This window comes from Corapipo altera, unplaced genomic scaffold, assembly GCF_003945725.1.
Source record: "Corapipo altera isolate COAL_440 unplaced genomic scaffold, ASM394572v1 78, whole genome shotgun sequence".
Lineage (NCBI taxonomy): Eukaryota > Metazoa > Chordata > Aves > Passeriformes > Pipridae > Corapipo > Corapipo altera.
Genome location: NW_020884904.1, coordinates 6913623 through 6940532, shown reverse-complemented (window position 1 = coordinate 6940532; position 26910 = coordinate 6913623). Strand labels below are relative to the sequence as shown.

Sequence of the window (26910 nt, the reverse complement as noted above, 5' to 3'; positions counted from 1 at the left end):
CTTAGGAGTCCTAGGCAAAAGATTGTAGTAATTTCAATACTTGCTGTTGTGCTTTGTGAAATCCAGTGAGAGGGAATTATCGTTACTGCATGAAGACTGAGAACTAAGGGGGATATTGTGACCACTGGTAGTGGCAGGCTCTGTAGCAGAGCTTTTGTCTGTTATATGGGAGTCTTAGGTTTCATCAGAGTGGGGAATTTAATTTCCCCATTTCACTGAGGTTGGATTTTTACAGAAATGTAACTCTATGTACCTTGCAGAATCTGCAGGAGAGCAGAGCTGATTTGTGTTGAGACAGATCTCCCACACGGCTGTGAAAACAAGTGCACAAATTCAGAATAGCTGGATGTAAATCTGAAGTAACTGTCATGGAGATTGATGTTCTCTCTAGGAGTTAATCTAGATTTACATCAGGGTAACTGTGACCAGAATCTCTCAGGATTCATCTTTGCTAGACTTTAGTAACTCACTAAATTAATTGCTAATTAACTTGAGATAGTTGATTATTGTGGATGCTTCCCACATATTTCTTCTGCCTTACCGTCATAGAATTTAAAGACAGAGCTCCACTATATCAAACCAGATCTTACCTATTCTGAATTCCTGCTTGTCAAAGACTGTTTTCTTCACCTAGATATGAACACTCTGAGTGCAGTCAGCAGACATTACATGAAAGCACTGCAGTCCTCAGAAATCTAACCTTGTGCACATTTGGGTCTAAACCAGCAGACATGGCAGCCCATACTGCCAAAGGCACTTAGAATAAGGAAGGGGTTTAAAGAGGTCCTGCAAGGTAGCTCCAGATTGCCCTTGAAGGCTGGCCTTGCCAGTTTCTGCAGTGGAGAGGGCAGTATGAGACTTCTTCTTGACATAAGTACAGCAGTCAGCTTGAGGTGGTTTCACCACCGAGGCATCTAAGAAACAGCATGAGCTACCTCCACTCAAAACACTCCTTCCCTTGTGTGTCACTTGCTCTGGTGCTTTAATTCTGTACAAAACAGGTTGCACCATGAAATACCTCATAGTAAAATACTAATTTGCAGCATTCAAGGCCATTGGGAGGGGAAATGCCCAGACTGATTCCTTCAAAGTCTGACATTGAGGCACCTGAAAATTCTGCTTCCTTTCCTCTTCAGATTTCACCATCAACATTACACTAACAAGGCACACCTCTCTTGTATATGTTTTGTATGGTTTTTATGGGATACCAGAATGATGGGGTATGTCTGATCCTGCTGTAGTTGGGTCAAGGAGGTTTTATGACAGCCTTACTTGAAAACTAAATCCAGGTTCTGTTCCAAGTCCTTCCAAAATGGAAGCAGAGCAGAACAGTTAAAGCAAGTCAACTCGAGAACCTCTAATGTCCTTGAAAATAGTAAAAGGATCTGCACTAGGGTTGAAAGCAAAACTACTCGGCCTCTACTACCTAAAAGGTCCTTATTCTTAAGTAAACATGTTGTTGGGTCCCACCAGAAAATGTGTCTAAACAGCATGAATATAAATGTCACCCTTGTCTTTACAGATGTGCTTAACAAACTCCCTGGCCTTGGGCTTCACTTTGAGCTGGTCTGACTCCTAACACCCTGTAGTTTGAGTTGGGGGGGCCTGGTCATGCTTGATGAAATGCAACGAAGATGTAAGGATACAATAAACTGGTGATCATCTTCCTTGCCTGCATATGAAAGTAAAGGCATCGTGCCAAGCAAATATGCGCATTAGATGACTAACAGCTCCCACACTGTCAGTGTAGGCAGGGAATATGCAATGCAGCCACATATGTGTCTCAGAACCATACTGAGTGCTTTTTATTCTTAATGTTTGGTTTTGTTTTTAAATAGGAGTTCAGATCTTTGAGCAGGATGTTTATCTCTATGCACAGAAAACAATATTGGTCATAGTTTTTAATATACAATCAAGTTTTTAAAACTACCAGCTGATATATCTATTGTGAGTGACATCAGAATTTCAAGCAATTGCTATAAATGTTCACTAAGATAGCTGTGCATATCATGTGTAATTATCTGAGTTTACTGTTTTTTAATGGCTGGAAAACACTTTTTTAGAAGAGTGAAAATTTTTTCCAGTGGAAATGCTGTTGGAAAGTTTTGTATTCAACTGTCCTGGCTGAGATTTGATCTCACTTTCTTTGATAACATTGGTGTGATGTACTCACAAAAATTAGTATGCTCTAATAAATGAGTTGAATTTCATTTGGTACTTGCTTAGCTATAGTTTTAAAATGTACATGTAGATACTATTGAGCTGAACACCCAGGGATGTCCTGTAAATCCCTGTAAGCAGAGTGCAGTTTACCTTAGCATTTAATCTAGCAGTGAGCTTCCACTGAAGAGCATCTCCTTTTCGTTCCTCCAGTGATGTCTAATCCACCCCCCAAATTAATTAGTTTTCTGTCAGTTCTTAAGCTGAAGCAGCAGCCTTTTTGCTGCATAGATAGGGGAGACAGAGGGATATGATGCAGTAGAGGAAAGTGAATAGGATGAAACAAACCCCTCTCTGCTGAAGTGTAAGGTTAGATCATCTTAAACTCAATATGAAGCGAACCTTAAGTGTTGATGGTTTGGACAGTGGACTCATTTAAATTCTCCAAGAAATATTAAGGACCCACTGAGCTAAGAACTCTATATATGCAGAATTTAGACAGTGTCTTGATCTGAATCTTAAGAAAATGGAGAAACAGTAAACCAAAAACAGACTCTCAAACTGCTGCATTACAGTTCTGTGGCCTGACAACCAGATGATCAAGAATTCAATGGACAGACCTCTGTTGTTCCCAGAACTAAAAATTCTCCAAGTTTATAATGCTTTTCATTAACATCTCACAAACATACAATATTGCAGAAAGCAGAGTCTCAGAATGCAGATAAAGACCAAAGTCCTCAGATGTTTTCCAGGACACTCTCTCATTGACAGTAGCAGAATCCATCAGCATCCATTTAGCACTGAGTAAGTCTGATGACAAGCTAATTTTTATGAGTTCAAGAAGTAACAAAGCCGTATTTCCCTTACAGAGCTATTTAATACCCTGTGTAGTGTGGATTAGTCTCTATTTACTCTATTTTAAGCACCTGTTTCTTCTTTCTTGATCTCTCTGTAAGTTGGCATCTAGATCTCTCATCCTAGTTACAATATTTTTGCCAGTAAAAATTGCTATTTTGTGGACTAGCAGTTAGAAGGGGTTGTGTGGAATGACTGGAGTGACAGACCACGGATAGTCTACATTACATAAACTGTGCTTTCCACTAAGGTGGTTAATTAAACTTGGTCTTCAGATCCCAAGACAGAAACCACTAATGTGCGCATTTTATTTTAATAACATGTTTCTGCTCCTCTGCCCCAGGAGACTTGGCCCAGTCTTCCAGCTTGTCTGTTCTCAAGAGAGAGAAAAGGGAATGTAAGGACTAAAGGAGAGTGTGTGGCTCCATGTAGTCCCTTTTCAGGCAAATAGTCTTGTCTGACTGGGGGTTGTAGATGGAGTGAGGGAACATCTTACGACATCACTACAGATTGCCTGAATGTGTTATGTTCCTTGGGAGAGATTCTATGTCCTTCCCAGAACAGGGAAAAAGTGGACAGTAGCAATAAACTATTTTATGGTTTTGTGTTCCACCATCTGGATTTGCATTACTCTTCTGTGATGATGCTCCTGTACATTAACCCACTATGCCACTCTTGTCAGTGCCAGGATATATATCCATATAACTGTGTGTACAATTTTTTGCCTGGATCTGGGCAGATCATGTCATTGTTTTCAGCAAAAATTAGTTCAGTAGCTTAAAAACATGGGATTTTCCTCATTCAAAGCACAAGGTAAAGTTCCTGTTGCTTCCATGAAATAGTCTGAATGTGCTTCGGAGTACTTTCTACTAGAAGTTTTGTAATTGCTTTTCAGTCCTCTGTGGCACATCCTCTAGAGTTTTCACACAGTGCAAAATTAGGTGCTGAAATCTTCCCTTAACTTGAAGCCTGATTTTGCTGGCACTTATGCACATGAGTAAGTGCTCCTGTAACTAGTTTTAGCTGCTCGTGTCAGAATAACAAAGGGCACGCAGGAGTTTTAAAAGGAAGGTCGTGCAGTTGTATTGCCTTTACTGTTTAAGGTGAGTAAAACTACTTGGCCTTCACAGTTTTCCTTGTAGTCATGGGCAGATGGAAGTATGTCTTTGACATCACTGTAAAGTAGGTGTAAAATGCTGCCAGATCTGAATATTGTTTTCACATCAGTTTTGCATTGATAATAACTGCAAGGTTTAAGTTAATTGAGAATAAACCTTTATGCATTTTCAGAGGCGGGAGTTATTCCTAACTGTCCTTGCTTTAGTGGTATTTTCTTTTGATCATTCTTATGCTATTGGAGAGACAGAAATTGAGTCATGTTAGGCAGTAGATGGGCTTATTTCCTTCAACAGTGTAAAACCACACTTCTCCCTAAGTTATATGACGGGGAAAGAGGAAGTAGAGGAGAAATGTTTGACTTTGGAGTCAGTGTAGAGAAAAGAATTCTCTAGCAAGGCACCTGTACTGAATGCAGACTGCAACAGTAGCATATATCTTACGAAGAGATAACTCTCTAGAAGAGTACAGAGCTCCAACAGTTGTTCATATTCATTTGACCTCTCTGGAAATGACGTGATACCAAGTTCTTTGCACACTGGGTTTAAAGAAAACAGTTTTATACTAGCATTTGTATGCTGTGGTGAACCACAGGCACTACGGAAGGTCAAAGAACACCATTTGGGGCTATTGTCATTGCAAACAGCTTTATGTTAAAAACTGAGAGTGTGGTCAAGTCACCTTGTGTTAGCTGAACCACAGCTCCTGTGTGTACACGTTCTTAGTCTGCTTTTGTGAAAGCACTAAGCACTTCTGGCTTGAATTTTAACTATCTTCTATTCACATTGGACTGAGAGTATGCAGAGTTAATTACATTTCCACTTAACGGAAGTAATAACGTTTTATGCTGGGGCAACCTGTTCAGATATCAGAGCCCTTTGTGTCACAAAAAGGTAGCGTAAGGAGAGCTGTGTAAGGAGGTATAGCATCCTTTATTAGATCACTTGATATAGTTTTGGGATACAATTTGGCCTTCAGTAGTGAGCCAAGAGGTATCAATTCCTTTTATCCAGTGGCAGTCCCTTATTAACTCCAGTTACTTCTTGGTTCCACACCTCGTGGCCATTCTGCTGGAGTGGAGTGAGTGCGCTGCAAAGCCTGTTTCTCGGGAGCTGTTGCACGGAACTGTTGATTGTGTCATTGACAAGTTTGAGGAGCAGTGGGGGTGCTGATGGTATACTCAGAACTATCCACACCATCTTTCTACGGTACTTGTTAGTTATTTTTAATGGCACTTGCTCTGTAAAAGAAGGGTGACTCCCTTTGGGTCTTTCCTGCAAGACATCTTTTCTGGTTTTGAGCTTTGACTGAAGAAGTCACATCAGAAAACAAACTTAATAAAAACATCTAGCTGAAAATAATTGGTTGTCATATTTTCCTGTGGAGGAGGGAGAGGTGTTTCTAAGTGCCTATAAAAGTATAAATACCATCTGTATGCTTTATGCTTATTTTTTCTGGTTTTAAGAATAACTTCTAGATTACATTTTGACACACATTGTGTACACAGACAGTAATTCTTATTCTTGGACCTACATAGTTCTTCCATACTATGTTTGTATTACAAGTGAAAGAGACAGCATGTATCCAGGCCTTTACAGCCAGTTTCATCCTTTTACTTAGTAATCCCTTGTCCTGGTTACCAGAGGATGGCTTAGTGCTAGGATGGGCTATACAGGATGAGGTGATTTTTTTCAAAGAGTTGTATCAGGTCTGTGGACTTCAGATGAGACTGTGAATGAACTGGCCTGATATTTGCAGTGTGAGGTCCTTTAGAAGTAGATGACAAATCACATAAGCCTTGAAGGCAGAGCACTTCATAATCTGGACAAAAAATGCATCTCTGGCCCCTCCCTTAGCTGAATGAGTGAAGAAGGAAAAGGTCCTTGCAGTTTGCTAGAGGTCAGTTTCTCTCTATGTGCCTGCATGACCCTCTTTACCCTTGCCTTTGCCATGCTTTGAGTGGTGTGTTGGACACACAGTCTCTGAGGCTGTGATGGACTGTTTCCAAATTATGTATTCAGTTAGCCCCGCTGCTTAGTGAGTATGACACATTCAACAGTCCTTCACAAATAAGTAGTAAGGGGTTTTTCTTGTACTCACAAACCTTTAAGCCCTCTCTGAGATTTTAGTGAAATGGGGTGTTATGATTTCAGGTGAAGGCTTTTTCTGTATGGTGCAGGCGGCTCCTAAGAGAGTTTAGCTTATGGATTGCTTCCTTTTCCTTAAACACTAAAAGACTTTATGGCACATACCCTTTGGATACCTGGAAGGTTTCAGACAGATTCCAGTTCCTGTAAGCAGGGAATAAGCAAAAGCAATGGTATCAGTAACAATACAGGAACACATTTCATCTCCCTTCCATGTTTGACCTCACCCCACACATCAGTGGCTTGACATTTTCTTTATGGATGAACATCACATCATGGTCTTTTAGAATTTATTGTCATGACAAATTGTGTGTAAAAGCCCTGAATGGTTCTTAGACATCTGATAGTGTTAAAGCTTCAATTTTTCACTTATTCTTCAGGATTCTAGTGCATGAAGGACGTAAATGATAATCCCAGAGGACCATCTGTCCTGGAGCAGACATTGGAACCAAGCTACTATGTGACTGAAAGAACTGAGTGCAAGTCAGATGGTAAGTAAGGCAAGGAGGATGAGATATATCATATTATACCTTTAGTACAGATGAAAAATACACTCATACACTGTTTCAGAACTTGTCCAAATTTTCTTGAAGAAAGAAAGAAACAAGGAAAAAAAAGAAAAGGAAAAATCATTGCAAGTTTTAAATGTTTTTCAATGCCCAGTTAGCGTGAAATGTCGCTTTTGCTAGATCTTTTCATAGTGGAGTGTATATTTTAGTTTAGCTGTGGTTCTTATGTCATTCAAGGGGTCCATTTTACCTCCATTGCCTACTTGATGTGTAGGAAATTCTTTCTAGCTCAGATTTCTAAGGAAGCCTAGAGGATTGAGCCTTTGTCTCCTAAAAGCTCCTTAGAAAGTCCTTTTAAATCCAGTCCATAGCTGTCTCAAACACTTTTAAAAAATTTATTTATTTGTGGTAAACAGTAAGTAAATTAGTTTTGTTTAGTCATCAAGGAAGTGGGTGTTTCCAATTCTGGACTTTTTTCTAAATATACTCTGTCTCTTACAGGAAAGTGTTTCCTGTCTGCACAGTGAGGGCTCTTGGAGCAAGGCTTTGTACTTTGAATCATGTATCCAGTGTATATAAACCTTTTTTCTTTTTATTGGTTAGTGGATTTATTTACTGGTTACAGTTAATGTTGCCCTGGACCAGCCTTTCATACCATCTTGAAGACTGTTGCAGTTTGTGGTTGTTTTTATGGTAGAGAAGCCTGTTCAGCTGGATGTGAGGGGGCCTTTGGTATCAAAACTCCACACTGTGAGGGAGGCCTAGTTTATGAAAAGAGGATGCTGAAAGCATTGTTCTGTATGCAAATAAGCTGTAAGGTGAATGGGTTTATTCCACATGCTGTATGCTTTACTTTTTAAAAACCCTTTATGAGCTGTGATCTTTCATTACTAATGTAAGAATCCTGAAAAGCTTCAGGTAACCTATAGATATTCCTCCTGGAAATTCACATTCTCTTTACAAATTTAGATATAAGTGGTCAGCTTTGGCCAAATAACAGTCAGTGCTTGCTGTTCATTTGATGGTAGAAAGGATGCACTTTCTTTTCTATAAGCTAAGAGAGTCATGTTAGTATTTTACACTTTTTGGTGTTTTTTACACGTTATCCAGAGCCCTTGAGGCCACTGTTAAACCTAGGCCATAAAACATCGGTGTTATTTAAGTTTTCATTGAGGTGGTGTGTAAGTGTGCCAAATGATTGGAAGCTTCATTATGGTAGAATATGTACAAATATACAGTAAATGACAACCACACACTTTTTGCCTCACAAACTTATCCTTGATAGTTTGACAGAAGTAAAACCACAATGTTTTATGCTACCTGACCCTTGTAGTCATAGACTATATTGATTTCAAAGCAAGATGTAAACACAGTTCTACTGGTTATACAAAATAATGAATTCAGAAATCGCTTTGCAGAGTTTATCAAATTTATCCCTGCACTGAAATTTGTAGTAAAATTAAGTTAAAAGTATGGAGTTAAACCATGAGTGAATTTGTTCCGTCCATTTACATAGAAACCACACACAGATCCTGTTTTGGAACTGGGTAGTTAGGAAAAAGTAATTTATGTGCTATAAATCCAATATATGATCCTTATGGATAATGAGGATATTCAGAGGTCTTTCATGTTTCACTTCCTATGAACCATGTGTTCATGCACAGAGCTTGAAGGTTGTTCATGGAAAGGATCTTTAATCCAGCAGTGATACTGGCTTACTCTTTATATGTGGGCAATACAAAGGGAAGTTTTTCAAACAGTTGTTTTTATTGCAGAAGAAGGCGTGGGTAGTTCTGCCTTGCAGAATAGCTTAGCCTGGAACAACCCTTATGTGGGAGGGCAGAAAGAAAAGATCGACAATCATTTATCATGTGACACTGAAGTGGAATAGTTCCAACAAAAAGACTTCTGCTAAAACTTTCCAGCTGAATGTGAACTGAAGGTCATGCACTTGCCTTCTTGTTAACATGATAGCACCAGCATGGAAGCACTGGTAACGTGCTGTGTGTGTAGGCTGCCCCTGGCAAGTGTGCTTGCTGAAAACGTACCCTGTAAAGGCCTCAGTCTGAGGTGGCTGAACAGACTGGTTTTGGCGAAGATGCTTAGAAAGTATCACTGACACTAATTTGAGGGAATGCTCAGGTGTATAAAATGCAAATCTCTGTCTTTAAAGCTGATGGAAGATGCTCTAATAAATGTTTGAAGTAAAAGTTGTTGTCCAGGCATTGTCACAGGACTGTAGACTGTTCCTTGTTTCAAATCTGACTAATCAAAACGGTATCATTCAGTTGAGCTGTCACAAACACACTAATACACTTCGCTATTGTATAAAATGTTATATATAATGTGGCCAAAGGTTTTTTTGTAGTTCCTAAGTTGAGTAATCAATAAAAATCATACAAAGAAAATCTTGTTGTTTCCATGGCAGGGTATGGGAACTAGTGAGAAGCTTCTAAGGCACAGCTTGATTAGGGTGGGTTGGAGGGCAACTTCAAATTCTGAAAGATACCTTGAAAAACTGTTGTGTTTATACCAGCCAACAAATAGGGATGGTGAAACCATAAAATGATATACTAGATTGGAAAACAGTCATTTTAAGTAACTGAAAGGCTGTTTATTTCACAGAACTGCCTAATGTTCACATGCTCACATCCAACATAGTGTATGAAGCAAAAAGTATGCAGAGTGAAATTAAAACTAGATGCTGTTGCTGAGGATTGAAAAGTTTTGCTGTAGCTGCACAACATAGTAATGAGCTGCTCTTGTGCGGGTGGAAAACAGGATACAGATAAAAGAGGTCACATGAGTCTGTGGGGATGAGGAAAAATTAACATGCTATTTTTGAAGGAGTGTGCACTCGGGTTGGCATTTTGAAGCGAAATTCTTTCAGTTAAAGCTTTATTAAAGCAAGTTTATTCTGCAATGTGTACACAAAACACTAAAGAAAATAAAACTGGTGGAAATCTGTCTCTTAGCAGCATTTAAGAATCAGAGAGATGAAGAGGGCATGGCAGTTTGCAGCGCCAAGGTACACTGTATCTACAGTGTACAACTGGACATTCACAGGGACCCTGATTTCAAAAGAGTTAAATTAAAAATCAGTCTATTCTTTTTGACAAGTATCTATTTGCTGAATTATCATGTGCCACTTTTAGTTCTATGGTCCTTATTGGTTTAGTACAGTTTTAGTACAGTTTTTTTCAGTATTATCATACCTTAATGAAGTGCTGGTTAAGTTCTTAGGTAGTTTTTTGTTGGTTTGGGGTTTTTTTTTGTTAATTCTTCTTGTACTTGATCCTTTCTCAGGCTGGACAGGGGGCAAATGACTTGATGCTGCATAAAATGGTTATCTTGCTTCACATTAAGTAGGAGGTATAACTTTGGTAAACATGCATTTGTAATTTAAAGACTTGAACCTGTTGATGCTGTCCCCTGCTGTATGTTTATTCCTCTGCCAGCACCGTTAGTCCAGCACAGCAGTCACAATATCTTATCATTGAATAGCAAAGATAAGACTCTGTTATTCAGATTGGGATTTTATGAGGCATTTAAGAGAACTGATTGTTTACTTGCCACTGAAATTCCAGTGAAAGTTGAAATTTTTGGTCACCTTTCAGGCATCCTGCATGAAAAGACAACAGAATCCATTTGCAGATACGTCCTGGATCTCTGTGTCGCTAAGTACCTTTCTAGGTCACCATGGAGAGATTGCCATTCATCATGTCACTGTAACTAGAAAACAGTGACCAGCTGGTCTCTGGCAATGCTGACAGCTTAGTATTGGTGAAGTATGCATTGTCAAATTATAAACTGCTGCAGAGATTTCCCTGGAACTTCAGAAGTCTTAGCAGGCCACATCAACCAGGTTAGAGCATGCAGGTTTCTGAATACAGCAGTTTGTAATGGTGTGCTATGAAGTGGTGTCTGCTGTCTACAATCTAGCAGCCCAAGTAAAAGACATACACAAGCTGATCTACCACAGTGTTTTGGTGCAAAGCTCCAGCTTGTGATTTGGGTTTCCCCTGCACAGTTATTCTAACCACTGTGCTGCTGCTTCTCCAGCAGCTGTGAGTCTTTCCTTGCTTTCCAAGAGGATGTACATCTGTTTTCCTCCAGGTGCATTCCATCATGTGTCTTTCTTTCCCAGATATGCACTGCATTTTGAGTTGCAGTGACAGAATGATTTGGGGTTTTTTTCCAAATTGATAAGATGGAGCTGCCTCTTATTTGCTTGATGAGTCAGTACTGTGCTTGCAATGATAAAATAACCAACTGAAGTGGAACGCACCTGAGTTTGGCCTCACATTCACATTCATTTGATCACACCAATTATTTGTTTCGGTTTCAGTCTTTGAACCTTAATACAAGAATGTTACTTGAAAACTTTAAAGATTTATTGACAATCATGAGCACATACTGACATGGGGCATACTTAATAAGGTATGATTCAGGAGTCCTAGCAGAAGTGGGCAGCTGTATTTCAAAAGTAGATCACGGAGTTTGGTTATTTTACAGCTTCTGTCAGTCCCTAGGAAGATTGGGGTCCTAAATTCAAAGTAAAAGTACATTCTACTGTGTCTCTGCTACTACACAGGCAGCAAAATAGTATTTCTGGTCTGTCAGTCTCCTGCAATGATTATTCAGGACTCTTCTGTCAGTCCTCCTTTCACCATTCATATTAGGACAGTTTGCTCTGCTCTTGCCTCTCTGTGTAGCTCCTGCCTTTTAAGCTTGATCTTCAGGAATAGGGACTGTGACAGAAGATAAATCTAATCACATGCTCTTTGTTAGAGTGAGGTCTCGAGGGCATCGTCTTTGTCTTTTTATTTCTTGGTTTCTGCTGAAGGAAATATAGGCATATGGACTTGAGAAGCACAACATCAAACTCTGGTACAACCCTGCTCCAGATGGTCATAGAGGTGAAGAACTGTGGTTTGTTCCTGCTGTGCAGTCAGATGGAGCTGTGCACTCAGATGTGGCAACCTATGCACATGCACCATGTTAAAAAACAGGTGGGACATGGTGGGATATTCCCTGAAATGGCATTGCTTGGCTTGGCATGTCTACCTGTAAGGCCATGTTCTGCCCCTGTGAGAGCTGACAGGACTATTCTGTCGAGTTCTATTAGGCCCTGGCTAGCACTGTGATACTTCCCCATGTGAGACTTTCTCAGCTTTTGTGCAGGTACAAATATCATAAACGTCATTGCAGTTTAAGGTTTGGAATGATGGACTGTTCTCACACTGCCCAGTATGTAGAGTTTGATGTTCTCACAACTGCACCTGTGTTTTCTTAATTGTGAGTGACAATAGACACATGTGTGCTGTATCCACAGACATGCAATTAAAGGAAGCAAAAGCACATGGCAGGCAGCAGTTTGAAAACTGTGTCAGTCTGAGTTTCAAAAGCAACTCTGCAGTATTGTGTCTCTGTCTTTCAGTGTGAAAGGAATTCTGTATGTTAAACTGCTTTTGAAAATGAAACTTAGCCCATCTTTTGAAGAACAATTAAAGTTGTTTCTACAGAACCACAGTCTTATCTGGCTGTATTGGGGCTTTTGAAAATTTGGCCTCTTGATGCCCTAAATGAGCTGGGGAGAAGATATCCACCATCATGTTTCCCACTAGAAAAATGAATCAAAATCAATATCTGACTTCTGCAGCTTTGCCTTTGAAATGTTCCATTAAGAGTTCACAGTTGAAATTGGGAAGTTTAACTAGACATTTTTTCTGTTTCAAAGTTTAGAGCAAGATATTCCTCAGGAGAGGGAGGGTAGACTGTCTACCCTAACTCTGAGGTTATTTAATCCCCAAGAGGGAGGAAGTTTTCAGTGTACTGTACTTCTTGCATATGCTACCTTGTTTCATTTGAGCTATTGCCAGATGCTGTTTTTAGTCTCCACTCAGTGCTTCTGTCAGGCTTTCACACTCCTCCTCCTCCTCCTGTGGGCTTCTCTTCTGTGGCCTTGTATTTATTTTCCTTCTTTCATCTCTTATTAGATATTCTTATTTCCATTATTCTCAAGCATAGTCAGACCTTCTTTTGTCACCTGTATTTTGTCTTCTCCTTTCTCTGTTTGTTACCGCAAGTCCATTATGGAGCTTAACTGACGAGAGTGGTTTTATAGGGCCTGGTTTAATGCATTAGAGCAGATATTTCGTAAGTCAAAAATGCCAGAGAGTCTATTTCATGGATGTGAGACCCAGAACAGTGCAATATTTTGAACTGGGCATGTTGTCACATACTAAATTTTAGGAATGCCTCATGGTCAGTGTTTGGATTGGTGGACTAACTGATTAATTAATGGACAAATCAATTGCATAACTGCAAGCTGAAATAAGCTGAAAATCAGCCTGGTAAAACAACTAGTCATTTTTGAGAGCAGAACCTTGATGATAAGTGTGTGTCTGTGGCAGTTTTATAAACTTATTTTAGTTGAAGCAAACCACCCTTTGGAAGTCTAATGTCATCACAGCATTTCAAACTTCTACTGTTTCATGCCTTCTTGACCTCTGCCTTACCAGTTTGTGGATTGTGGTTTCATGCTTTCCTTACATCTGCTGGTGACATCCCCATGGGGAAATGCAAGAAACCTCAATAAGCAAAGTAGCTCAATATGGATAACATTAGGAGCTGAATTGTTGGGGAATACCATCCTCAAGAATTAGAGGGTTTAATGGCGGAATGTTTTCTTCATTGTATCACTGTTCTGTCTTGGAAAAGAAGTCTTGGGAACCTGAGACCTGCTTTATATTTGTGCATCTTCTTGTCTCTTTCCACCTATACATGATCTCTGATCTTTGGTAATCTGGGCCTGTTCTGTGTCTTCACAAGGGAGAGTTCTTAAAGAGGAGGGACTGCAAGGATTGGCAAGGTAACAAAGGATGGAGAGCAGGCGTTGACTCATGCTCAACTGTCCAAAAGCAGTGAGGAGCAGTCTCCCAACCCTTCTACTTGAAAAGAGTTGTCAGAGATGATCATGGCATGGTCTCACCTGTTAGATTTGTTAGATTTTTCAAATGCAGTGTGTTGCACCAGGAAATATCGTTGAATGCAACTTGGGAGTTCCCCATGGCTCTTTCACCACAAAATGCACCTTCCAATTGAGATCTGGCCATGTTGCCAAAAATAGCCATATTCAAGCATGTTACTGAAGGAAAGAACAGAAAGGGGAGTCTGCCTTGGTGAGCCTTCCTTAGGAGCACTCAGAGTGTAACTGAGGATCTTAAACTCTCAGATTAAGCAGATAAAGGAGAGATTTGGGCACGCCATGAGAAATACTTTTTGGGAGGACAGAAGAGGAGTTGAGTAAATACTGACACATTTATTGTTTAATGGTGCATTTTCACAACATCTGTCAAGCTTCCTTTAAAAATACTCAGCCAGCTATGGCTCAACTGTAGATATTTTTCATACTTACTTCCCAATGCAAGGAATTGACATTTTAATTTCACAAATAAATCTACCAGCTCGTTAAACTTATCCACCTGCTCATGCAAATGGAAGCCCAGCAAATTCAGTTTGTTCTCATGTGCTTTTTTCATCATAGCTTTCTGGTTGTCTTCTAAGTTCTTCATAGTCTATTCTGTTCAGATTTTGCGTTGCACTGTATTCTATATAATTTCATCCCTTAAATTGCACCCACCACCATGATATGTGGTAGCACTGGGTTGTTAGACTGTTCTCCCCATGGGATCTGAATGCCTCTTCACTGTAGGCTGCTGGCTTTCTGTGTGCTACACCCCATGCTGTGGTAGCAGGCAGCCAGGATAGTACTGTATTGTGGTTCTTTGCACCTATGAAAGAGCATGAATGCTTATCCGTGTCGTTAATGACATGCATCTGGTATTGCTTTATTTTAAACTCAGCTGTTTAGCTAAAAGAATGTGTTATTTAAAAGAAAAATGCAATTTCACCTGAAAGTAACTGGCCAAATGAAATTTTATTTAGTCCCAACAATAGATGCCATTTGCTGTTGATGATTGCCATCATGGCACGCTTTAAGTGAGAACAAACATACTACCCCCCTCCAATACACACAAGCCTTTTTTCCTAACAGATTTATTCATTAAGCATATGTTCAAAGACTACAGCTATTACCACTTTTAAATAGAACCATTTTTTAATTGCTTTTCATGGATAAAATGCCACAGTGTTATGAGAAACCTATTAATGTTCTGGATTTAATTAACTAACATGTTCTGTTAAAAGTCCTTTCTACTCAAGTTGTTGGACAATAGGTAGATAAATACTGTATGTTGGAGACTGACCTTCAAATGACAGTCCCAAGTTGCTGCCTTGCAAAGTCTTTAGCAGTTTGTATGCCTTTACCTTCCCTCCGTGTATGTTAATATGGTCTCTTACTTCTGAGCGCAGAAATAGAACGGGAGGTGGTTAGACTGCAAGGCTTGGTCCCAACTTCCTTGCGCAGGCAACATTTCTGCTGAAATAGGTAAAAGTTTCATTTGACCAATTTTACAGCCTTTTGAGAAGAGGGATGGCACTCTTGAGAGACACTAAATGCCTTCCATTTTGTATGCCTTCAGTGGGAGACAAAGAAAAATACAGAAAGCTTTTTCAGAATAGGTCATTTTTCTTTCTGTCATGTTTGTTCAGGGGCTCTCAAAATGGCCCCTTTTAGCATCCTTTGTGCTCACTGGTACTGACAGGTTCTGAATGTCCTTTGCCAGGACATTGAAGAGCCTGTGTTATTTTCTGTAGGGAAAAAGGCTTTTGCAACAGCTCTAAGGTGAAGCTTCCTTTGTTCTTGAGATTTTTCTGCATGCCACTGAAGTGCTATTTCTATTGGATGCACATGTAGGTTCGATGATGCTATGTCCGTTCAGCCGGTAAGATCATTTCAAGATCTGTAGAGATGAAAGGATGAACTATGTTATAGGTATCCCTCAAAAATAGGACTTGATACTGCCTTGCTTCATCTTTTGTCTTTTGTGCCTCTGTTCAGCATATCTGAAACAGATCTACCTGGGCCATGCATAAAATGCTCTTGTCTCTTCTTACGATCTTCGCAACATAATTAAGGCTATTGTGGTGGTTTGACCCTACCTGGAGGCCAGATCCCCACCAAAGCTACTCTGTCACACCCCTCCGCAACGGGATAGGGGAGAGAAAACATAACAAAAGGCTCATGAGTTGACACAAGGACAGGGAAAGATCGCTCACCAGTTACTGTCACAGGCAAAACGGACTTGACTTGCGGAAATTTATTACCAATCAAAATCATCAGGATAATGAGTAGTAAATCAAATATTAAAAACTCTTTCCCCTCACCCTGCCCTCCATCCTGGTTTTAACTTCATTTCTGATTCTCTACCTCCTCCCCTACAGCGATTCAGGGAGATAGGGAACGGGGGTTACAGTCAGTTTATCACATGCTGTTTCTGCCACTTCTTCCTCCTCAGGGAGAGGAGTCCTTGCCCTGTTCCAGCATGGGGTCCTCCCATGGGAGACAGTCCTCCATGAACTTCTCCAATGCAGTTCTTCCACAGCCTACAGTTCTTCACTAACTGCTCCAGTGTGGGTCCCTTCCAGAGAATATGGTCCTTCAGAAACAGGCTCAAGCGTGCAGGGTCACAAGTCCTGCCACCAAACCTACTCCAGCATGGGCTCCTCTCTCCATGTGTCTGCAGGTCTCTGCCAGGAGCTTGCTTCAGCACAGGCTTCTCACAGAGTCACAACCTTCTTCTGGGCATCTACCTGCTCTGGTGTGAGGTCCTCCCAAGGCTATCTATACCCCTGTGGACCAACATAGGCTGCAGGGGCACAGTTCCTACACCATAGTCTGCACTGTGGGCTGGAGGGGAATCTCTGCTCCAGCACCTGGAGCACTTCTTCCCCTTCCTTCTGGACTGACCTTGGTGTCTACAAGGCTATTCCTTTCACATATTCTCACTTCTCTCTTCCCTGGCCACATTTACTTCTGTGCCATAATTTCTTTTCCTTCTTAAATATGTTATCACAGAGGTGCTACTACCATGTGATTGGCCCAGCAGTGGGTCTGGTTTGGAGCTGGCTGGCATTGGCTCTGTCGGACATGGGGATGCTTCTGGCAGCTTCTCAAAGAAGCCACCCCTGTAGCCCCCCCACAGTCTGCTACCAAAACTTTGCCACACAAACCCTTCTGGAAAGGACCAAGCAAGTTTGTTGTACACAGTCATCAATGGGAGTTGAGGGGTGCAAAGAAAAAAATCTCTATTAGAATTTTCAAGTAATGTGGAGGAAGACAGAGGTGGGGTGGTTTGAAAGCGCTGCTCTGGTCCTTAGAAGCTAAGAATGAGATTTACAAGATTACTCAGTACTTTGTTCTTCACATGAAGTAAAGTGTGGGAAGCGACTTGGTATGAGGCACTTGGCATCTCCTGTTAATGCAGATGAAGTGTTCTGGGTAGCATAGCAGAAATATAGCTCTGTGGATGAAATCTTGCTTCCCATTGATACCACCCTTCATAAAGAGCATGCTATGGAAAGTAATTGACTACTCATATTTGAAAATATATTACATACTCAGTGTGCTTCAACATGGAGACAAAACAGTGGGGCAACTAGGAGTCATAAGGATATGTTTGGTGCCTTTGTGGTGATCTGAATTATAAATGTTATGAAATTAGGAGCTTCTGAAAAGAAAGAAATGCTTCAATCCAGATCAGAGACAACAATGTTTTTAAAATTTATGTTGCATAGTCGAGGAGGTAAAGTAACTTGTCTTTTCATCCTCAGAGTAGGAGATACTGTGAGACCTTTTATACCTCTAGCAATGGGAGGTTTTAAGTGTGCCTCCTTGTCAGCTGTGCCTCCCACAGAGGCAGCATACCTGCCATGTGCTTCCATGCAACATCAGATCATATTCAAGTCTTCTCCAGAAAGGTCTAGGATTAAGGTATAAAAAAGCATTTCTGCAGTATTTGCTGGAGTACAGAATGAAAACCCCTAGGCTAACTGTGATCCCAGTTTTACTGTGGCGCTAGAAGTAGAAAAGCTATGCTGATGCAGGATCCAAAAGGTGGTTGCTTCCCACCTTGGAGACCTGTTGATTAATGTCAGCTCTTGCTAAGGTAACTCAGCATGAGGCTCTGTGGTATAAGAGTCACCTCAGGTCAAGCAGAGCCTTGGGATACCTGTGTCCATTAGAGGTTTGTTTCTTTGGATTGTTTTGTAGAGCGAAGCTCAGGACTGCAGGCAAGTCATGCAGAATCCTCCCAGAATAATTGCAAAGCTCATCACCAGCCTGTGCCTTTTTGTCTCACCTTCTCTGACAGAGATCCGTAACAACTTGTGCATGTCTGCTTCTCTATCTAGACAAAACATTGCTCAGTGCATATTTCCTCACTGGGAAGAGGATGAGAAGACAAGCTGTTGCTTTCTGTTTTTTTCTTAGTTTACTATTTAAGGCTGTGTATCCATGTTGAGAAGCAGAGTATAGGAACCCAGATAGACTAGGCACAGGTAAACGAAGTGGACTGTTACCACCTCCTACATGCACTGTTCCCTTTTTGTGCTCCTGTATGGATAGCTAGGGAGAAGGAGAGGTTGAAACTGTTATGTTTACCGCATTTTATTAACCTAAGAATGCCCCTAACGTGAAGGGACTGCAGTTACAGGAGTAGCAAAGCACTGAACTGGAAGCAATGATATTTAATTGTGCAGGGTTTGCATTAATGCAGTAGCCCTGGATGGAAATAGGGCTCTAATAAGGAGATAAAATTGAGTGTGGATGTCCTGTTTCTGGATGTCCATGCCCTAGCTGTACAAGTGCTTATTCTGAAGCCTAAGTTATAGTGTCTGAGGCTGCTGCTTTCTGAGGAAGCAAAGCACTGCAAGCATAGCCTTTTTAAATGCATGAAAGAAAGTGAAATGCTTTTATACTTGGCATAGTACCCTTGGGACATGTATCAGGTTTGTGACTGAAGATGATTGTTGAGGCTGGTCTTGATATAATTTACTTTGCTCAGGAAAGAGAATGTCTTTGAAATAAACATTGAATGTGGTAGTGGCTTTCCTAAATGTTTTTGGTGAAGGCTCCAGGGCATAAGATTTGAGTCACTTAGTAAAGCAGGCTATTCCCAAATGAATGACATCAAAATGTTCACATTTGAACCTGGCAGGAAGCCAGCGTATCACCCATCTGCTTCAAGGTGCAAACCTTCTCATTCACCAGAGCAGAAAGCGGATCTAATACCTACAGAATGCCAGGCTAGTAAGTCAGTGAGGTGAAATTAGAAACACACAGTGGTATTAGCATTACAGCTGTAGAAGTTACTCATTTATCAGGAGAAATATGCCTTTTTTTTTTTTTTTTTTGTCAACAGTACCAATGTGCTAACACCAGTTTAGATTATGGTAGTATGAGTAGTAAACACTTTCAAAAGTGTATGATACCAGAATGTGCTCGTTTCTTTTAATTTTCAGAGTCACTCTTGTATTGCAGAGGCCATTTGACTGTTTAAATTATTGCTATTTTCTGATTAGGCATTCAGGCATGTTTAAGTATATCCTGCAGTTAAAGACTAAAGGCACAACAATTATAATTAGGGTTTGGAAGAGGAGAGTTGGTTATCCTGTTTCAGAGAGTTCAAGCCTGTACATTTCGATCTGCATTGTTGTGCTGCTGACAGTTGTCCCTGGCTGTGTTGCCTGTGCAAGGCTGATTCATGAGCAGTCAAAGCCTTACCTCTTCAACTGTGGAATTACAGAGCTGCTTTTTGGGTTTCTATTTTCAGTGTTAAAAGGAAGTTTTCAGCCTGGAATTAATTTGGGACAAGCAACTCCACTGAAACTCAACTAGTATTCTGTTTATAAAGGCTCAAGGCACCTCCAAGTTGTCACCAGGCACTTGAAAATGTTCACTGAAGAAAACAATATAACAAAGAAATGTATTCTTTATTTTAAAAAACCCAATTTTTAAAAATTGAATCTAATTGTTAAGTGGTAACCAGATGTACCTCCTGTAAGGGGGTTAGTAGGAAGGGAGGAAAGAGCCTTACACAAAAAAAAAAAAAAAAATAAAAGCAAAACCAAACTAAAACCAAACCAAAGAAGCTTTGAACAGAGCCCTGATTGAAAGGTGGCAAATGCTAATATGCGTGGGTGTGATACAAGTTAATATTCACTGTCTCTGCCCGTTGAGGGTCTGTGCTCACTTAAGAGCCGTACTTTGACACCGTATTTAATATTTTGTTTCAAAGCAAACACTGCTCAAGGGGCCCTAGCTGCCATGAGAAATGGCATATCCTTTAACTTGACGTTTCACAGGAGAAAAGGAAAAAGGACACTGCTTAACAACACATCTTGTGTTTAAGACCTGTAAGCATTAGGAGAGCCATTGAGAATAAACCTCTTGTGTATTTGATTTAGCAGTGGGAGTATGATTTAGATGTGGATAAGGGCATAACTAGCCTTGCATCGGAAATTAAGAGCAACTCCCCCCTTATTAGTAGAAACATAGCAGTTTATAATGAGTGTTGGACACCAGCATTCAGACCCTACAGATGGTACAGTGGCTCCCATATACTTCCCATATGGTTGCTTTATCTGACAGTCCCTTACTGCTTCTGGTGGCTCCTAGCAGTTCATCTTTGCTGTTTTTCTAGAGCAGAGAGCCTGAGGATTTTGTTTCTTCTCACTCCCAATCCAAGTGAGGCTTACCCCTGATTCGGAGTGGTGTCAGCTGGGTGTATCCTGAGCTGCTCCTCCCTTGCAGCTCTGTTTCATATGAGTTATTATGGACTAGAGATTTGGTGAGATGATTAGGTAAGTTACTTTACTAACGCACTAAAGTGGGTTAGGTATATTATAAAGCAGTCTATAACACTGTGTGGGATTCCGGGTCTGGGAGGGGTGCTGTCTGGAACATCTTGTTTCTTCCAGACAGGAAGAGTTAGATGACAGCTCAAATGAAGTCTCCCATACACAAACTTCAGTGAAACTGTCTCTGGTGTCAGGCTGCATCCTTCCCCCTTCAGGAATGACTTCATATACCAGTCCTGTCTTATAAAATTGCCTTTTGCAAATTCTTTTGATTATTTGGGGGAAAAAAAAAAAGAAAACTGTATGGAGACAAGGGAATTTGAGAAGATTTTGAGTTTTTCTTTTTTCTTTCCCATATTTCTTTTCCTCTTCAGTTATCATTTTTTCATGAATTATTTCTTAAGCAAGACCACTCACTCACTGGGGGGGGGGGGGGGGGGGGGGGGGTTGATATAAAAAGGCATGTTAATGCTGTGTCATTAAACTCTCTGAGACTGGGTTTTATCTTTGCATCAGGTTTACAGAGCACAAGCACGTTTTCAATCAAACAGATTTGCACCAGAATCACTAAGAAGCAAAACTGAACATTACCTAAGAACAGATTGTTTCTCACAGGGCTTACTTTTTGAATCACTAATTCTGCTTAATAAAACAAATCCTTATTTAGCTCCTAACAAGCCCTTGGTTTTTCTAGTGAATGCTAAGACTAGCAGTAGGTAAAAAATTCGTCTGAAAGTTAATCACAGTTGTCCTGGTTTAGTAGGAAAGTTAGTTTCAGAGGTGTTTTTTCAGACATTGATTTAATAAATTAGGAACCTCCTGGACATTTTTTTCATGGCTTATAAACTGTACTGTCCAGAAATCTAATCACAGAAAAAATACTACCTTGGTAATTTAGTTAAATGTATGTTTCTATATGTACAGTCCAACCTAAGAGTAATCTGGACCCTCTGTAACCATGATAAATATATTTCTTGCCATTGATAGCAGACTCCCTTTTCTGTGCAGGAATTTAATAGGTATTAGGATATGTTGATTCCTGTTATGCTTGAGTTTTATGGATCCTACAAGAAAATGGCTAAAATTTTTTTCTTCATCTTCTCAAATGATGAAGGTTGGAGCTGGTGGACATTTCCACTGCAGCAACTCAGCTGAAGATGCCCTTAGGAACTGGAATCTATCCAGATGGTATTTTCACTTATCATTGTGGCAGCCAAACAGTTACTACACAGTACCTGTTGGACTTTTGAAAAAATCATAACAACTTGAAAGCTCTTATAAATCACAGAAAAGAGGGAAAACCTCAAGGCCTCATCTGTACCCTAAATTCTCAGAACATATCAGCAAGCACATAACATCAGTGACTGATTGGGAATCAGATGAGGTTTGCAACTTCTTTGCTGGCCAGTCTTCTCTTGTTGAAGAGTAGGGGGAGGCAGTTTGTCTTGCAATCTGATATTTCTCTTCTCCATTCCTCTCTAGCAGCTTGCAGGCTTGCTTTTATATGTGACCCTGCGGTATCATAATAATGGTCCTGGGTGAACATGAACATTTTTTTGACTTCACCTCTTTCTCTCCTCCCACCCACCCCAGATGAAGTGGCAGGTGGACTGAGTGGGAGCAGTGTGAAATGAATGCAGAGAAAATGTGTGACTCAGCAGTTCATCAGGGAGCTGCTGAGTGGAAAGGCAACTATTCTCCTCGCACACTGGCATCAGGTTCCTGTTCCCTCAGAGATGAGAACAGGCCACTTACAGATGGAGCTGTGTGTCCCACCAGCACGGTGAAATTTTTTCAGTAGAACTTATTTCAAGTAGAGAGGAAAGTTTCTTCTTTGAGTTTGTTTTGCCAGGGAAAGGGGAAAAGCATTAGGCTAGAAATACATAGACCTTGATCCCACTGCCTGTCTTGCTCACAGATTTTATACATGATTTTATTCCTTGCTTTCTTTTTCTCTTGATGTGTTTTTCCCTTTTGGTAATCAAAGTTTGGCTTAAGCAGCAGCCAGATTCTACCACTTGAGCTTTAAAAGTGCAAGTCTCCAGTAGTTTTCCTGGCTAGTAGGTGACACCCCTTTTCCTCTCTGCATGGTTGTTCAAAAAACTCCACAGAAAACGTTTGTCTTCCTCAGAAGGAGGCTGCTGGATTTAGGTATGCTAGCAGCCACTCATGGACAAAGCAAGTGAGAAGGAGAATTAATATTTGTGTGTTATCCTCAGTTGCACAAGGGTAAATTAACCTTCCCTGGTGAGGGAAAGACCATTTCTAAGCAGTTCTGTAATGATACAAGAAGTTGTTTTATTAGCAGTTTCAGTGACTGTCCTTCAGAAAGGAGAATTGAAGTAGATTTTCTCTGACTAGTCAACAGCAGGTAGACATTTTATATCAGTGATTGTACTTACTAAAAGCTGAGTTTTAAAGCTGTAATGTGCATCATTGTCACAGTTTTCCCAACACACACGTGCAAAAAAAGCAAGAATGAGGTGGTGTTCTCTCAAATCTTCAGAGAGCCTGAAACAATGTCACTTGAGAGCTGTTGAGCAGCTGAATTCCTCTTGATGGGCATATCAATCCAGGAATTAGAGTGAATGAAATACAAATATTCTTGGCTACTTCCAGTGTGATCATTTTAGTGAAAATATTCAGCTTTCCCAAATGCAATCCTTAAATGTTATGAATTTCAGTTGTTCTCCACGTAGCTATAAATACCTCTAGCTTGGCCCAGCTTGTTCTTACAGTCCAGGGTAGATACACTTAGTGCAAACTAAAAGCATTGTAAGCTGAAATTCATCTCAGATTAAGTAATATAGGATACTGATAACTAGGTTGCTGGTCATGTAGACTGAAGAGGCTTCCATTCCTCTAATGTGTCAGAGAGGGTAATTCCAGTTTCTTGGACCTCTTACTTAAATTGATGGTATCCCAGGCTTATTTCTTCTTTAAATTCTGTTACACAGGGGTCACTGAAATCTGCAGTTACAGTTTGCAGTCCTACAAAGGACCACTGGTTTGATCTAACTGGCTTCCAGTTAGATATCAAACTGATTTTAGAATTGCTTTGGTGCCTGGCTGTGTTTAGTGGTAAATGTAGTGAGATACAGGGATCTCTCGGGGTTGTTGCTAGTGCTTGAATTAAACTGTTTGATACCTCCTGAAGTAGCTCTCTATGTGGTTTTGCATTACAAATGCAAGATCTACCAAACACAAGTTCTTGGCAGCTAAAACTTGGACTTTATCCAGAGTGAAATTGGAAGTATTGAAGCTATTACATTGTTGTAAATCCCTTCTATCTCCAGTCAGCCAGTAGTAGGTAGCTGTAGGGTGCATCTGTGAATATTTTTCTTTGCAGCTCTTAATCTGGATACTTTTAAGGACTAGGTGCTCTCCTCCTGAGCAGTATTCTATTCAGCCATTTGGAAAACATAATTGTATTGAACTCTTGTAAACAGAGCAGGTCAGGGATTAAGCACAGTAACAGTTGTCATGATCAGAAAGGTCAAAAAAATTAATAATGGAGGAGATGCATTCTTAGGATAACAGCAAAAACATTCCCTGCTTCCAACATTTCCCACTTTCAACACAGATCATTAAGTCTTTAGTGTAATTTTTGACATAACTTAACAGGTGAGTTATGAGTGAAGAGAGCATCAAGAAGAAACAAACTTAGCTTGGTGGTGAATTTTGTCTGTCTGTAAACAGTAATGATGCAGCTTCTGTCATGTTTACTACCTAATACATTAGATTGCAGATTATAAAGAAGTTCAGTAGAAGTTTCAGAATTATAAAATAGTGATCCATGAGTTGGTTTCCTGCAGAATGAGGAAAAAATACACAAGTTGTGGTTGCTATCCAAGTGTGAAAGGTCCTCTTCCTCTTACCCACTTCCTCCCATGCCACTGCAGTGCAAAAGGAAGCTAATTACTTGGTTTCCATCCTTATCATTCTGCAGTGGCAAGCAAAGAAAAGAATGTTTTCTCATACGTTACCTTTCTCCTAAAGCTTTATTTACCCTCCAGCACAAGCTGCCTTTTGTTCATGTGCACTCTGAGGCAACTCATTCAGCTTTGGTGTGTCTTGCCAGTACCTGGAGTTGCCTGCAATCAGGATGTCCTATGATGTGTGTTTTTAACAAGGTATTGACCAGATATGTGAACTGTGATGCCAAGGGCTGTGTCCTGCTTATGCAGTTTAGGTGCATGTCAAAAGAAGCACTTGCAGCTCCATATCAGTAGTGTACATTCATCTACTGTTCTGTCATCAATAGCAGGTCTCCCTAGCAGTTAGATGGAAATTGGAGACAGTGATTTCAGTGGGCAGTTGTCTTTTGATATCTGAAGATCTAAAAGCTATACATGTATTTATGATTCTGGTGTGAAGTGTTGGTAATCTTGACGGATGTGAAGTTTGGCTGGTGTGTTCATGCTTTGTGATGCTTTTATGCTGTGGTCCATTCCTATAAATTCTTGCCACTCACAGCCATCATGAAGATAGGTTCAGAGGGATATGTATCTCTATACACCCTAAACGGTCGTGGGACAATGCAGCTGAGTATCTGTGGTGTGTTGACTGCTACAGCTTGAGAGTTGGCAGAACAGGTGAGGCCTGGTTTTCCCTCGTTTTGCGCGTCTGGCAGGTAATTCACAAAGCCTGGGGATTCCACCCCCAGTGAAGAGGCAGCCACCACTGACAAAATCTATATTTCTCAGTGAAGAAGCAGTACCATCCAATCCTCCACAGGGGCAGTGTGATGGATGTACATAAATGTCTAATAACTGTAGAGCACTATATTGTCATTGCTGGGGTATATTTTATTTCTGTTATAAAAACAATTTTGATGAGAAACAAGTCTGTTGCTCAAAAATACATTATTAAATTAAGTCTGCCAATGGAGTTGTGTCAATTCCGTGAGCATTAGCAGCCATACACAAAAGAGGACACAAGTTCCTTTTAAAGTGTTAATTTCATTAGGAAATAACAGCCACGATGTGCGGTTCTGGGGACTTGTTTTTTGTTTTGTTTTGTTTTTCACTGAAGGCTTTAAGTATGAATCAGTTGAGTTCCAGAGCTGCTAATGCCTCACCCACAGCAGGATTTGATGGGATCGTGGCATGTTTGTTACTGTGAGGTTTGTTGACATTGCTACAGTGCCTTTTAACATTTCAGTTAAGCCTGGTACTCTAAGCACTTGTTTTTCTGAGAGTGCATATAGGTGTTGTTTCATTCCTCTGCCTTTTATGTACCCACATATAAAGTCAGAAAATCAAAGATATGGAGACACAGGGGTTTTAAAACGGCCATTTTCAGAGTTACAGAAGCCAGCTTTTACCTCCTGAGTGGAGAAAGATGTTTCCCTATGTATTATTCCATAGCAAAGCATTGTTCCTTGTATTTTTGGTAGCTTGTATTGGTGGCAACATTTAAGAAAGGAATACAGGATTAATGGATCCCTGGCATGATCCAGAAAGTTCCTTACCCTGAACAGCAAGGATGAGGTTAAGTTTATGGTGCTGTTTTGAAATGTCTGGTTGCTTTAACAAGCCATATGGCTGCTACAGATGTCAGAGACCTTTTTAATTCTTCTGCCAAAGGGTTTTTTTCTTCTAGCAACCATAGTCCTGCACCAAAGCAGAAGTATTTGTGGAACCTGAATCCCAATTTTCATGATGCAGGAATAGAAGAGGATATCACATGGATGTTACATTTAACTGTCAGTCAAATCACTAACAGAGGAGAGGCACGATTCACTCTTGATGTAGTCATCCTTGCCAGCTCTCTCCAGACCTTCGCATTCACCTTGGGACAAGAAAGCTTTACTGATGTCTCACTCTTTTATTACCTCATCTGCGCACTGAAAGAATCCAAGCCCCATTAGGGCAAATAATATAGGAATATAGGATTGCAAGATGAAGAGTGAGTGGCAATTGCAGTATTGTTTAAATCTGACATAGTTAAATCAATACAGAACCCTAGGTGGGAATCATTATGTTTGTTAGAATCTAATCTTTTAGGATTTGAAAGAGCAAATGTTTGAGTGAACTTTAATTAATATAGGCCTTTTTCTTCATATATCCAAGACATGTATCTTAATCAGTTCCTTTATACATATGAATACAGGCAGTTCTCCGGTATTTTGGTTCTTGTCCCTCTTGTCTTTTCTTGTATTAGTGCAAATACCTGTTCATAACAGTTTCAATTCAGCAGAGCGGGAATCCTGGGCTCCCAGGTCCATAGACCAGGACTTTACGTAGTGGAAATAATTGAAAGTAGAAGTAATCTATTGTCTTTCATATAGGGCAGTCATAAGAAGGAGAATTTGACTCCTCCGATTGTACAGATGATACTGTACAACAGTGGAATTC

General features: G+C 40.3%; 1 protein-coding gene across 4 annotated transcripts in view; it reads left to right on the top strand.

Moving 5' to 3' along the window:
• PTPN5 (protein tyrosine phosphatase, non-receptor type 5) overlaps positions 1 to 26910 on the top strand; it is an 82639-nt gene that overhangs the window by 15473 nt on the left and 40256 nt on the right. For all 4 annotated transcript variants that reach the window (XM_027651286.1, XM_027651284.1, XM_027651287.1 and 1 more), the window contains exon 2: positions 6659 to 6769. In XM_027651286.1, coding sequence (XP_027507087.1) covers positions 6670 to 6769 — 100 coding nt within the window. In that variant the 5' untranslated portion in view covers positions 6659 to 6669. The remainder of the gene's footprint in view (positions 1 to 6658; positions 6770 to 26910) is intronic.